The following is a 15,070-nucleotide window of genomic DNA, read 5'->3' on the forward strand; positions in this document are numbered from 1 at the left end:
AATCTATGAGTGTTGCTGTAGTCTCTGTTCTGGCTATGTCTCCTCTTAATTTGGAGATCTATGAAATAGCAGAGTTATTTACCCCACAACATACAAAATACAATGGTGGAACAGGGGCTGTATAACCACCATGAGTGATCCTATTAAAAAAAAAAAAAGAAAAAAAAAAGAAAAAGAAAAAAAAGAAAAAAAAAAAAAAAAAGAAAGAATGGGAGGCACACCCTGGTCCTGAAATCTCACAAAGCAGAAATTGCTATTGACTGAAAGTGTAGAATATTCCTTGAGTAGGTCCTGATTTTGCAGTTTGGAGGTTAGTTCCAGTCTACTCTTCTCTGTGGCTCCTGTCTCACCCTTTAGGAAGCTTTGCCCTAGTACCATCTAAAGGAGACATTAGAGGGCCCCCAGTGGCTCAGCGGTTTGGCGTCGCCTTCATCCCAGGGCCTGATCCTGTAGACCAGGGATCAAGTCCCATGTTGGGCTCCCTGCGTGGAGCCTGCTTCTCCTTCTGCCTGTGTCTCTGCCTCTCTCTCTGTGTCTCTCATGAATAAATAATAAAATAAAATCTTTTAAAAAAAATAAAGGAGACATTAGAGAATAGGCCATCCTTGGAAGATGAGTACATCTCTCAAACCTGCTTTTCATCTCCAGAACACTGGGAGTCCAGGTGTCATTTCACATCTCAGTCACAATGTCTTTAACCAAAGCTGATGGATTTGGTTTTGTTTTTAACAGTATTTTGTCTATTTCTCTTTTATTTGATACCAGTGGCTATATTCACATTTATTTTTAGTCACACCTCCTTTCTCTAGGTTTAATTTCGTCACTTTGATCCTGTCAGGCTTTGGTGAGAGAGCTACACCCTTATCTCTTTGTCCAGAATTTCAAGTTGTTCAGTTGAGAGAATTTACTGACACATCTTAGTTTATTGAGGTGTTTGAATAAAGGTGTGATGGCTACATTCTTGATTGGGTCATTATCTTGAGATTTTAATTAACCTTTTTGACTAAACATCAGTCTTAGTTTTATCTTATACAGCTGAAGATAAGTATCAGCCAGATTTTCTAACTCTGCAAGTCTCTAAATTTCTAGATGCTCCATTCTCTGTCATTGAAGCTTGTAAGCTGACCAATTATTTCCTGAGCCCATCTCTTTATTGTATTACCTTGTCAACTGTTGCCAATAGTAATGGACACATCCCTCTAACATACCCTTTGCCTACCATTTCACTGAAACCTATGAATTTATGAGACATTAACTGCCTTCCAATTAATTGAGAACAATTTCATCAAATGTTGCAGCACAGTATAACATAATTGCTATCTTTCCAGCTGCCTGTAACAGTTACCTTGTTACTTGTTGTTGGAACCTGAATCCAATACTAGATATTTTAGGATTTTTATTATATACCAAAACACTTTCAGTGCCAAATTCTTTATTTAGTAGGCTAAATTAGGCTACAGTAACAAAATACTCTTAAATTTGGTGACTTGCAGCAATAAAGGTTTATTTCTCATTCTCAATATACATTCATTATAGGTCAGCAATGTCTTTGCTCAAAGTAAGTTTCACCCTGACACCCAAACCTCTATCCACAACATTGCTGATCTTGTGGCAAAGAGTAAAGAAAGAACATGGCACATACTGGCTCTTAAAGCTTCTGTTTGTGCATGACACAAGTTATGTTTCACATCTCATTTGCTAGTAGAGCAAGTCATCTTATCAATCAAGCCTGACCTGGAGGCAAATGAATAATATCCCCCTCTAGGAACAGGCAACAGGTATTTGTATATAATATAATCTACCACACACACATACCAAAACTACTTCTAAAGCTAAAATGTAGTTTTTAAAATTTTTTATTTATTTATTCATGAGAGACACAGAGAGACAGAGGCAGAGGGAGAAACAGGCTCTATGCAGGGAGCCTGACATGGGACTCGATCCCAGGTCTCCAGGATCATGCCCTAGGCCGAAGATGGTGCTAAATCGCTGAGCCACCGGGGCTGCCTGCTAAAATGTATTTTTACAATATGTATCTTCTTATGACTTCTTTTCCTTGATTGCCTCTTCTATTCTTCCAATCCCTGCCTAAAATATAGGTCACAGACTCTTTCTCCTAACTTTAATATGCATAATTCAATCTTTTATAATTTGACATTTTGGTTAATATTCAAAATATTTAATGAAATTTATATTCTGCAACCCTGCTTTGTTAACATTCCCAAAGGCATAAATGGACTACCTATATTACTGTTACTGCTAGAAACTAGGTCAATGCCCAAAAAGTATGCCATTTGATTTTACTTTCTTAAAGGGGTATTCCTGTACACCTATTTACTTATTATCACCTGTTATCATCAAAAATAAAAATAAAATATTACAAGAAGTCTTCCTCCTAATTTCTTTGTTGAAAATCCACCTACATTCACTGCTATTAGGTTTCTGTGTTTACTTTTAAGTATTTTCCATGATTTTTGTGATTTCTAAAAATAGAGCCACATTCCTCCTCATCATCATCTATAGAGTTAATGACAGAGTCCTTTACAACCTCTTTGATCTCATTTTCTTCTCCTCTTTGATGTGGCTTGCCACACTGTTCTTGGGTTTTCTTTTATTTTTTAATTTCAAAACAATTTCTCTTGAGAATTGGAACATTCTTCAACCATATTTTCACCAGGTTACCTCCTTATTTAAGTGTGGTAACCTTAATTTATTTAGATATTCGATATTAATTAGATATTTGGAAATTTAGCCATAATATCTAAATACAATAATATGATAGGTAATGATCACTACCTCAGACGGAACTTGTCTATTCTCACTTAAGTAACCTACTTTACTCCTGCATGTCCTTCTCTCTTATTGTCATATTTTATTGGTTTATCACTGTCTAAGGTTGTCTTTTTTTTTTTTTTTTTTTAAGATTTTATTTATTTGTTCATGAGGGACAGAGAGAGAGAGAGGCAGAAACAGGCAAAGGGAGAAGCAGGCTCCATGCAGGGAGCCCGATGTGGGACTCAGTCCTGGGACTCCAGGATCAGGCCCTGGGCCAAAGGCAGATGTTTAACCGCTGAGCCACCACGGTGTCCCACCATCTAAATTTATCTTAATTGTTTATTTATGGTTTGTCTTCCTAACTCTCCTGTAATCTCCATGAGGATAGAACAATGTTTGCATTCACTGCTTCCTCCCAAGTTAGAACAGTGCTTGGTGCTGAGTAGGCACTTCATGCCAGACTTAATGAATTCAAGACCCAAGACTTCCTAAACTTCATACATATCATCTTAATAGTTGCCATTTATCTTTTTTTGTGTGGGATTTTTTTTTTTGCTGGCCTTATCTTCTCTCCCAAACATCACATGTTGGAATTCCTCACCTCCATGTCCTTTGTCTCTCTTACTACCTTCTACTTCTCTTCCTAAGTAGTCTCATTCAGTCATATGCCTTCATTTCCCATCAATAAGCCGAGACCTAAATATATTTTTCTAATCTAGATCTCTCGTCTGCCCTACAGAGATATACTTGTATTTTTATTTTAAAGATATTTATTTATTTATTCATGACAGAGAGAGAGAGAGAGAGGAGAGGGAGAAGGAGGCTCCGTGCAGGTAGCCCGACGTGGGACTTGATCCCGGGTCTCCAGGATCACGCCCTGGGCCAGGGGCAGATGCTCAACCGCTGAATCACCCAGGCATCCCAATATACTTGTATTTTACATAGATACATATCCATCATTCTCTATTGCTTCTCATCTCAATAATTGACATCTACATAAAAACAGCACGCCAAAACAACCTCTGAAATTATCCTGGGCTGCTTCTCCTCACTTTCTCCCATTCAACCAATCTCTGTAATCCTTTTTACATCATCACGTTGCCCACACTGGTCCAAGCTACTATTATCCCTCTCAAGGACCGCTGCGGTGGCCCTTGACCAGTCTCTCCCCTTTCATGCTTATGTCCTCTGATCCATTCTTCATACATAGAGCAATCATTTACAATCACAGCAACTTTTCTTTTTTCTTTCTTTCTTTTTTTTTTTTTTTCATAACTTTCCAGTGCTCTCAGCATAAAACCCTTGATGTGAAAGTGGTCACTGGACCAGCAGATCTGATCCCCCACCCTGTTCTCCCTCTTCAAGTCCCAACCATACCAGACCCTCCAACACCTCTTCAAAAGGGTATCTTCAGTTTCAGACTGTCACACTACCACTAGTTTGTCAACTACATAGATTCGAGAGGGTTCAGATTGTCCCCATGTTACCACGAAAGCCTTGTCTGTCCCATGTTACGACTTTCAGAATAAAACAACAACAACAACAACAGAGGGACACCTGGGTGGCTCAGCGGTTGAGCATCTGCCCCTGGCTCAGGGCGTGATCCTGGAGACCCGGGATCGAGTCCCACGTCGGGCTCCCTGCATGGAGCCTGCTTCTCCCTCTGCCTGTGTCTCTGCCTCTCTCTCAGGGTGTGATCCCCGGTCACCGGATCAAGTCCCTCCATCGGGCACCTGCGAAACGCCTGCTTCTCCCTCTGCCAACGTCTCTGCGCCTCTTTCTGTGTCTCTCGTGAATAAATCTTAAAAAAAAATAAAAAATCAACAACAACAAGAAATAAATGAAAATTGCGTTAGAGTACTAGAAAAGATATGTGTGGGAACAGGACCACTCAGAACACATTTTAAGGATGCAGTTTAGGGTCCTGGGACAGGACATGGGGGTATGCCACAGAACATTCAATCCAGAGCCAGGACCTGGGGGTTTAGAGATTACGTCTGAGAGGGCTGCTGCCGTCTTCAAGTCATTTACTGGTTTTTCACTTCTGCCCGTAAGAAGCGACAGTGGGAGACAGGAAGCAGCTGCAGTCTTCTTAAACCGCAGGGGCTGACCTTAGCAGCGAGAGACCCGGCCGGCTCTCCAGGGGCCTGACGCCCAGCAGCCGCAGGCGCCGCGCAGCTCCCTCAGCGCCCGTCAGGGCCCTCAGGCTCGCGGCCGGCACGCGCGCCCCCAGCGCCTTAGCGCGCGGACGGGCTGGCCGGGGACCTCCCAAGAAGACCCCGCCCACCCCACGTCTCAACGCGTGTGTTTCCGAGAAAGTGCCTGTCTGCTCAGTCAAAGCGTTCTAGTTTGGACGCAGAAGTCTCCTGGTCAGCGGCATCTGTAGCGCAGGAATGAGAATGCTGCGCTCGGGACTGGAACGCTGAGGGTCTGGCCAGGTTAGAGCAGACGCATGAGGCGCCGGGTCAAAGCAGGCACTGTCAAGGACAGCCGCATCCGGGCCCTCCTGCCGCAGCTGCCCTCCGAGCCAGGGGGCCTTCAGGGAGGAGGTGCTGGGTGACTTTGGACGTCCGTTCCTGCTCTGTGGAGGCGTTGCTTCGTTCCGGGCCTTGCGGCAACTCGGTTTTTCCTTCCCCTGCGCGGGAGACCTCTGCCACAACCATGTTACGCCAGATCATCGGTCAGGCCAAGAAGCATCCGAGCGTAAGTTCGGGCCCCCTTCTTCCCAGTGTCTTCAGTCGCCCATTCTGTCAGCTGCGGCTTCCTCAGTTCCCCGGGGGCTTCCTCTTCCTCCTTCACCGTCGTTGATTGTTCCTCGAGGCCGGATCCTAGGTGCCCCGGGCCCTTGAGCTCTGACCTTCCTCGCTACGCGTTGAGGGGTTTGGGCTGGTAGGCGGAAGGTGAGGGATACCTTCAAGGAAAATAAACGGGTGAGTGTTGGAACCCTCTGGGGATCGCACCCTCTGGTCTGCCCGTCGGACCCAGGGATAGTTGTGCGCTGTGTGGGCTGAGACCAGCAGGTCAGGTTTCCTGTCTGTCATGCCATCTCCAGGGTCTGGTGCTTACTGCATTGCACCACCGGGCCGGGTGGCAAATAAAGGCCTGCAGTCTTGGGATCCTCAATTTGTCTTGACGTCCTGACAGGTGGGGGTGGGGGTGGGGTTCGGTAGCGCGGAGGAGGCTCGCTTTTAAGTTCTTTAGCATTTCAGTGTTCTCTCCAGCGTTTCAACGTTTAGGGGTCCTAAAACTCAAATACGAAGCCCTTGTCTTAAGCCCATAGTGTACTTATTAAGCATTGTTAGCAGTATGTTCTCAGAGACTTAAGCATGTAACCAATCTTTGTAACAGATATTTGTTCGTTCAAACTCTTAATTTCACAGAACTCATGTTTTTCTTTCTTTTTTTTTTTTTTGATTATTTATTTATTTATTCATGAGAGAGAGAGAGAGGCAGAGACACAGGCAGAGAGAAGAGAAGCAGCCTCCCCACAAGGAGCCTGATGCGGGACTCGGTCCTGGACCCCGGGATCAGATACCCCCTGAGCCAAAGGCAGACACTCAACCTCTGAGCAACCCAGGCGTCCCAGAACTCGAGTTTTTCATAACACTTATTTATAAGACAGGCCAAGAAGTTTTACAAGCCTCGAGATAAAAGGAAGCTGGGAAATTTAATGGGAATAATGTATAAATATTAGAGAGGTGAGGAGGACATGCTATGATTTCTTGGAAATTTAGGAGTTTGGATATGACTTTTTCCACATTGAAAGTTCATCTTCACGTCTTTCAGAAATTCTGTTTCTTTTGAACACAGTTATAAGAAATCTTGCCTCAGTAAGAGGTCTACCTTTATTCACATTTTAAAACAAGACCGAAAAACAGCTGTTTGAGACTTCAGAATTAGTGTGTAGGAACTATTGTAGCCTTTCTTTTTTCAGTATCTAGGTATTTGAAGCTGGTTGTTAATTCTTCTGTATTTTGTGTTTGTTTCTAGTTGATCCCCCTCTTCATATTTATTGGGGCAGGAGGTACTGGAGCAGCGCTGTATGTATTGCGCTTGGCATTGTTCAATCCAGATGTTAGGTAAGTACTTAAAAATATTTAGAATGATGATGGTTTAAAGGTGTTTTAGGAGCCACAGCCTTTAGGGAGGCAACGTCATGTAGTTGAAAGACCCTAAAGTTTTGTAGTCATATAGGAAGTTCGGATCCTGGTCCTGCTGTTATCATTTACTCTTCCAGTTCATAAAATTGTCTAAATTTCCCTGAGTCTCATTTTTCTCATGGGGAGAGTAGAAATGCTAATATCTATTTGGAATCTTGTGAGAATTGAGACAATTGTTTTTATAAAGTGCTTGATCAGGATTTCTGATAAATGTAAATGGTTTTTGTCTGCTTTTCCTCAATAAGGAATGCTTCTTTTTGAAGTTAGAGAACAATAGGCAACAAAAAATGTATTGTTACTCTTTGTGCTTTTCTGTACATCACCTTTTTAGTAAAAGCCAAGTTTAAAGTTTTCTGTGATAAAGACAGGGACAAATACACTGCCCCAGAGGCCTTCTGTTCTACCCTTTTTTCTAATTGATTATATGGAACTGCTAATTATAGAGCCTATCTCTATTTCAACTCTAATGAAAACACACCATACTTAATCTAATAGAAAATGAGCTGTATTACAAATACTAGCTTCTTAGGAAGTATAAAACTATTTTAAGTAGTGTTTTATTACTATAACAATTGTAATGTTTGTTCCTTGTAGTTGGGATAGGAAGAATAACCCAGAACCTTGGAACAAACTGGGTCCCAATGATCAATACAAGGTAAGCTACAAAATTATTTCAGAATTCTGAGAAAGTGTGTTTTAATACTCAGGAAGTAGGTTTTTTTTGAAACTGGATATACATGTAAAATTCCATTATAATGAACTTTGGAGGAACTGCTGGATTGTTCTATGAAATTAAAGCCTATTTCCCTAGCAAATAGGTTTTTCTAGGGATTTTATTCATAGACTTTAGTTTCTGGATGTGAAATTAAGTTAACGTGTTCATGATTTGACTAAGTAAAAAGGGAGATGGAATAGCTATCATATAACATTTTCTTAGATCTTGAATCATCATCTAGTGCAGTGGTTTTCAAACTTCAATGTACATAGTTCTCAACTGGAGAGGTGGTTAAAACACATTGTTAAGCTCCATCCCCAGAGATTCTGATTTAGTTGATCTGTTGTGAAGACTAAGAATTTGCATTTCTAACAAGGTTTTAGGTGATGCTGATGCTGCTGGTCAGTGGACCACACTTTGAGTAGCACTATTCCAGTGGATGGTTTGATTGCCTTTTCTTTCTTGTTGGTATGATTGAAATATTTCCGCTGAGAGTAATTAGGAAGAAATGAAATTCAGTTGAAATTTAAATTTTACAATGAACCTTCTAAATAAACTGACATCTTTCCTTAAAAGTGGTTTGTGGAAAAAAAAAAAAAAGTGGTTTGTGGAACTGCAGTTTAACAGAATGAGTTTATGGACTGAGACCATTTATGTACTTTATTGAGATACAATTGGCATATAAAATTAACATAAGTTTAAAGCATATAAGGTGTTGGTTTGATAAATTTATATATTGCAGTATGATTATTGTGTTAGCATTACCTAACACTTTTCTCGTGTCACATAATATTTTTGCGTGTTGAGAGCAATTAAGACCTAGTGTCTTAGCAGCTTTGAAGTTTATAATACAATATTGTTGACCATAAGTCCTGTGTTGTGTATTAGATCTCCAGGATTTATTTACTAGTTGTAAGTTTGTACCTTAACATCTCAATTCCCCTGCCCCCAGCCCCCGGTAACCACCATTCTACTTTTACAAGTTCAGCTTTTTTAGATTTGACATAAAGTTGTATCATGCAGTATTTGTCTTTCTCTGTGTGATGTATCTTACTTAGCATAATACTCTTAAAGCTCATCCATGTTGTCACAAGTCTAAGACCCTAAACATAAGCTTCTTTATGTGTAGAAATTTTGCATGCAAAGACAAACTCTGAAGATATTAAAACCAAGGGAGTTTATATTAGAGTATAATTCACATTCAATGCAGTTTACTTATTTAAAGTATATAACTCACTATGTACACTGGAAAGTGTACTAAGCTGCTTCATCAAACGAGAAATAGCGTTTGGTTAAATACTTTCAAGGAGGGGTGCTCTGACCAATGAGTGTCCAGGACCATTTAGCAGATCTACACCCATGATGGAGATGCATGCTATCATTATTGATGAGAGCAACTTTTAAGAGATTATTGCCTGTGGCTGATTCCAAGCTTTCCACTTAATTGTCTGATCATAATTTGGCTCCCAGATCTGTAAATGGATCTCTCTACAAGAAACAAATAAAAAAAAGCACTGGTGAAGCTTTACCGGGCCATCTTACCTGTGTATTACGTTTTAACTTGAAAAAAATGATAAACTGATAAATGAGCATCCTGACTTATTTTTCCTCTAAGTTTACTTAAGTACATTCTAGAGAAAATGATTTCACATCCAAAAAAAAAAAAAAAAAAAAACAGGCATTGGTTCTTCCAACAAATTGTGTATTGGAATCTCTAGGTAGGTATAGTTCAAAAAGCTCCCTAGGTGATTCTGATAAAGGCAATTAACAATTCCCTGGCACTATGATAACACATGCCACTATGAGGACATATGAACTGGAAATGGAATGTTGCTGCAACAGAAATTTAGTTTGTGTGGCATGGATGGGATAAGTAGCTATGACACTGATTTAGATACTGGAAAGATGAATCATATAATGGCAAACTATTTGATAAAATATCACCTGTTGTAACTTGTAAGGTGGACATGTGTCTAAAGAGCTTGTTGTAGAAAAACAGGATGTTAGTGGACTATTATTTGCTGTATTTGCCAAGAGCTGAACTTAGAGAAGAATTGGGTGATTTGTAAGCAGAAACAAAAGGGAACCCAGTCCAAAAACTTGTGAGCCTAGGGTGAATGAAGATTGCTACTGCTTCTAAACTTAAACAGTGAGGTATTTTCCACATTCACTGTGGCTCACTTAGGAGACTTGTTTTTGGCCACATCACTTAAATCTGGAGAATCCTAAGTAAGAGGAAATGATATCTGCCACTTCTGAACCAGTGTGTGGTTCCCCCATTGTTCTTTATCTGTCCTGAAACCAAAATGGACAGTTAAGTGTTATTCAACCCAGAATTGCAATGAAGAGAACATGCTTCCAAATGGCATATAATGTGAGTGAAAAACAAGCCTTTGTTGTAAACCACTAGGTTTTGGCAAATCTAGCCAAAGTTAAGACAAACAAAAGAACTAAAATAAGATTTAAACATTAAAATAAGAAATAAAATAAGATTTATTAAACATAAACTCAGCAACACACTCAATGAAATAAAATGTCCCAAAGCCATTATCAGAATATGTGTGCATTCCCAACTACTGTTCCAGAGACCTTCCAGGTAGTCACCTTTAAATTGAGAAAAAGAAAAGGGTCATAGAAGCTGAAATAAAACAGATTCGAAAATTACTTTATTACTTGAAGGAGAATTTTGATACTGGGACATGGAACCTAATAGAAGCAAATTGATCAGAAGCTTGCTTAGTTTTGAGAAAATTGGCAAAGATACTGTGACCTTTCCACTCTGCATGAGTGTTAAGGGCTTGATCCTGCTTCTCATTCAGTGTTTGGCGAGTCTTGTAAGTTGATCTTCAGTTGCCTCATCTATACAGTGAGATTGATAAAGGCTGTGATAATTAAGAAAACAAAGCATTGTGCCCACATTTGTCTGGCATCCATTAGAAGAACCTAATCGGTGTTTATGTTCTTAATATATAGCCTGTAGTTCTTTGAATATTTCCTCTAATTTTGTTAACATGTTAAGGTAGAGCAATTAGTTTCTTTTTAAAAATCTGGTTTAAGTTCAGTTGCTTCATAAGAATAATGTCAGAACAAAGATTGTTGCTTTATGGCTTATTTGTACTTCTCTGTCTATGCAACTTTGTGTTTATCTCAAAGATAGGCTTTACAACTTGGGAATGTTTCTTTTTATAAAAACTTAAGAATTTTTCAGTTAGAAGCAAAGAAATTAGGGCATATTTGGAAAAACAAAGAGTTTGAAGAAATAATAGATACAGATTTATGACCTTTTTAAAAACCCTGAAGAAAATGTTGATGTTGATTCTGCAGTTTTAATTCTTTTGGAGTAAAAATAATGTGGTCTTCAAGTAATTATATCACAACCTCTTCAGTGTTTTTTTTTTTGGCACAAGAATGAGTAAACCCAAGAGTATAGCCTTATTTGGGCTTATGTATAAATCCTGATGTTTTCTCAGTAGAAACTTTGGAGATGTTTCAAATATAGATCATTAAAAAAACAGCTATCAAGAGTTTGAGGCAGTGTTTTTCTAAAGCAGTCATAGATTTATTTCTCATATCAATTTTAGTTGAATATAAGGAAATTTTTAGAAATTACAAGTTTCCATGCATTATTGTTTAAACATGATATTATTTAGAAGCAAAAATACAGTTGTATTTAAAAACTTCTCTGCCAGAAATAGATATTAGTTTGATATCGATGCAGTCTGGCTTAGGAAATTGAAGGAACATACTAACTTCTTCTGAGGTAGATTGAATATTTTTACCTTAACAAAGTCATTTATTAAAGGACTGGAATTTTGGCATTTTTCTTTGGATGATTTTTATTGTTAAATATCCATAATAAAAAATTCATGCCTGTAATTGTTACTATAGAAAGCTGAATAAAAAAATTCTAAAACTTCTGTACCATCTCTCTGTATTTGATAGATTATCTAAAATATCTTTTTTCTTTTCCAAGTTCTACTCAGTGAATGTAGATTACAGCAAACTGAAGAAAGAAGGTCCAGACTTCTAAATGAAATGTTTCACTATAAAGCTGCTTAGAATGAAGGTCTTCCAGAAGCCATCCGCACAATTTTCCACTTATCCAGGAAATATTTCCCCTCTAAATGCACGAAATCATGTTGGTGTATTGTGTTGGGGTTTACACTGAATAATAAATATCTGAAACTTGATATGTGTCACTATTTAATGCTGAAAATTCGCTCTGAACTTTAGAGTATAGGAAATAAACTTAGAATTTAAGGAATTTCTTGAATTTCCATCCATTTGTGTAATTTGAAGATAAGACTTTAAGTTGCTCAAAACACTTTTCATTTTTTGTATGGGACATTGGTAACTTCACTAGAGTATATTTAACAACTGGTACTGGAAATTATACTTGCAAATGCAAAGATCATGAAGAGTACTCAAGTGTCTGGCATTGGTAAAATGGAAACCTTTGGATTTCTCCAACTGAATGATGAAGTGTGTTTAGTTGTTAATGATTTTTACCATGGCATACCCCTGTGCTGAAGGTTTTCAAGTTTATCAGGGATTGTATTTGGATCTGAGTCCCATCTAATTCATGGAGGTAGTAGCCATTATGCTTTTACTGTACTGATTTAATCACACAACACTGCTTTGTCAGTTTCTTAATGAAGTCACCAAACAAATCATTTAAATACTGATGTCTTGGATTAGCATTTATGTATATTTGATAAATTGCAGCTTTCAGAATTTGCATGTGCTTCCAGTATGTACTTGGGGGGGAAAAAAGCCAAGCAAAAATCACACTGAATTTCACTTCTTTCAAGTTTATTAATTCACCCTGATCAGGATTTACCCTCACTAGTCCACTAAAAAGTGCTTTTGTTAAGGTCGTCTGTGACCTACCTCCATGTTTCTAAATTCAAAAGTCAAGGATCAGTACTCATTTTGACCTCTAACAGTTGACATGACTCTTGAAACGTTTTCATCTTGTAGTCTCTAGAATAACATACTTTCTTTTCCTTTTACATCATTGGCTTTTCTAATCAGTTTCTTGGTGTACTTTGTGACCTTTTATTTTTGTTTTGTTTTTGTTTTATTTATTTTTTTGTTTTTTGTTTTTTGTGACCTTTTAATATTGGAATACTCCAAAGAAAAAACTTAGGACCTTTTCATTATCTGCAGTCTTCATCCAGTCTCGTATTTTCAAATATGATGTGAATATCCTAGGTAATTTTTGAGACCAAATGTTTTCCCATTTGTATATGTGTATACACGGGTACACATATTATGTATGGATATGTCTATATTCACTCGTTCTATGTGGATGTCTAATGGGCATCTTAAATTTAACATGTCCAATTTGTGAACCTCTCAGATTCCACATCTACAATCTTCAGTTGCACTGTCTTCAATCATACCAGTTTATAGGAACACCATTCTCATAATTAAGGCCAAAATTCTCAGTCTTCATTAACTTTTTTTAATACCTGGATGTATCAATAAGTCATGTATCCTCTACCTCCAAAATATACCTAGAATCTCCTTGTTTTCAACATATAATTCCCCTATCACCTTGGTCCTAAGCCATTGTCAGCTAACCTTAATTAAAATACTCTAATATCCCTGTCTATGGATTGCAACACAGCGGCCTAAGTGATCTTTAATATATGTCAGAATATGACAAACCTTTCCTCAAAGCCTACCAAAGCCCACCAACATCTTCCCATTTTAGTCAAAAGCTAGATATTTCAACTTTCTCCCTTTACTTTCTATTATTTTCTACTGTGCTCACACACCACCAAGTGGATTTCCTTGATCTTCCACACCAATGCATATTTCTGCCTCGGGGATTTGATCGTTGGTTTAGAATTCTCTTCCCCAAATATTGGCATGGTTTGCTCTCACTTTTTCTAGTCTTTCTCATGTTGACCTTTTTAATGAGGCCTTCCCTGTCCAAAATTTTGCACCCTGCTTTACCATCACTTTTATTTTTTTTAATTTTTATTTATTTATGATAGTCACACAGAGAGAGAGATAGAGGCAGAGGGAGAAGCAGGCTCCATGCGCCAGGAGCCCGACATGGGATTTGATCCCGGGTCTCCAGGATCGCGCCCTGGGCCACAGGCAGGCACCAAACCTCTGCGCCACCCAGGGATCCCCCTTTACCATCACTTTTATTCTCATTTATTACTGTCCTAATATGTAATTAGATTTATTTGTTTAAACTTCTCCCCTCACTAAAATTTAAGCTCCATGGACAAGTATTTTTGTCTTTTGTATCCATAACACCTACAGTGGTACCTAGCACATAGTTGGTGTTTAATAAATACTTGTTAAATGGATTTTTTTTTAAAAGGGGCCGGTTCAGTAAGCATCTGGAACAAAGCAAAGTGAATACGGATGACTCTTAAGAGAGGCAGAGAATCAGAATTGGAGATGGTGAAATGCCTTTTACAAAAGCACTCTGAGCTATGCTTCCTCACTACCACCCCAGTTGATTATTTTTCCTCAATTGATAATTTTTAATAGGTTTTTAAACTAGAGCATTTTTTCAACTAGGGCATTATGTTTGTTCTAAAATAGTATCCAGTTTGTTCTGGAGTTTGAAGGTTGTTTTGTTTCACACACTGCAATCAAGATGAATCTGAATGAAGAAAATAAGTATAGGCACAAATAAAACCAGATATCATTTTTTTATTAAAAAAAATCCTTGAGTCCCCAATACCATAGTCATTGCCAAAACTATCCATTTTCCTTTTTTGCTTTATTGTTTCCAATTCTAGAAGCAGTGCATGCTCAACGCAGTTAAAATAATTCACAAAAAATATATGTCTAAGACTTTTTGTGATGTAGAGGATATGTTAGATGCTATTTTGTAATTGCTTTTTCAAAAATGTCCCAATATGGCATTCAACAACCTCAGTATTATTTTAAGAACTTATTTATTTGATAGAGAACACAAGCAGGGGAAGCCTCAGGCAGAGGGAGAGGGAGAAGCAGGCTCCCTGCTGAGCAGAGAGTCCAATGTGGGGCTCCAAACCAGGGCTCTGGGATCATGACCTGAGCTGATGGCAGATGCTTAACTGACTTAGCCACGCAGGTGCCCCAGGAACCTTGTTAATTTTAACAAATACCAGTTAGTGTTAAGCAAAACAGACCATTTATATTAATGAATATTGAAATGCAATAAAGAAAAAATACATATTATACGTAAAAATTGTATACACATTTACTACATTTTAACATGTCCCATTGTATCAGTTTTCCCTTTCTTCTGGGATGGTTGGTAGAATTCATTTTTGGAGGCACTCTCCACTTCTCTTGATTATGTAGGGTAATGAAACTGAGGGTTATAAGAGGGCATCTTATAACAGGATCAAACTAATAATAGAAAACATTATTTAGCTAGGCACCACTAAGCTCCTTATATATG

General features: G+C 38.4%; 1 protein-coding gene and 1 long non-coding RNA gene across 2 annotated transcripts; one reads left to right on the forward strand and one right to left on the reverse strand.

The window, feature by feature from the left end:
- Window positions 1-901: 901 nt before the first annotated feature.
- On the reverse strand, window positions 902-5,891 carry LOC140608973 (uncharacterized). The gene is made up of 2 exons (XR_012010972.1): window positions 4,887-5,891; window positions 902-4,576 (listed from the first exon to the last, which is right to left on the reverse strand). It is a non-coding gene; the product is annotated as an uncharacterized lncRNA (long non-coding RNA).
- Window positions 5,081-11,840, forward strand: NDUFA4 (NDUFA4 mitochondrial complex associated). The gene is made up of 4 exons (XM_072783993.1): window positions 5,081-5,478; window positions 6,766-6,854; window positions 7,530-7,590; window positions 11,624-11,840. Exons 1-4 carry the CDS (start codon window positions 5,437-5,439, stop codon window positions 11,678-11,680), a joined length of 249 nt encoding a protein of 82 aa, XP_072640094.1. The 5' UTR covers window positions 5,081-5,436; the 3' UTR covers window positions 11,681-11,840.
- Window positions 11,841-15,070: the final 3,230 nt, after the last annotated feature.

The sequence above is a fragment of the Canis lupus genome, chromosome 18 (assembly GCF_048164855.1).
Source record: "Canis lupus baileyi chromosome 18, mCanLup2.hap1, whole genome shotgun sequence".
Lineage (NCBI taxonomy): Eukaryota > Metazoa > Chordata > Mammalia > Carnivora > Canidae > Canis > Canis lupus.

What these genes read in the sequence shown, in the direction of transcription:
- NDUFA4 (XM_072783993.1), top strand. Translation starts at nt 5,437, where the DNA reads ATGTTACGCCAGATCATCGGTCAGGCCAAGAAGCATCCGAGC. An exon ending in AGGCCAAGAAGCATCCGAGC is followed by an intron (nt 5,479 to 6,765) that starts GTAAGTTCGGGC and finishes GTTTGTTTCTAG; the next exon opens with TTGATCCCCCTCTTCATATT. An exon ending in TTGTTCAATCCAGATGTTAG is followed by an intron (nt 6,855 to 7,529) that starts GTAAGTACTTAA and finishes TGTTCCTTGTAG; the next exon opens with TTGGGATAGGAAGAATAACC.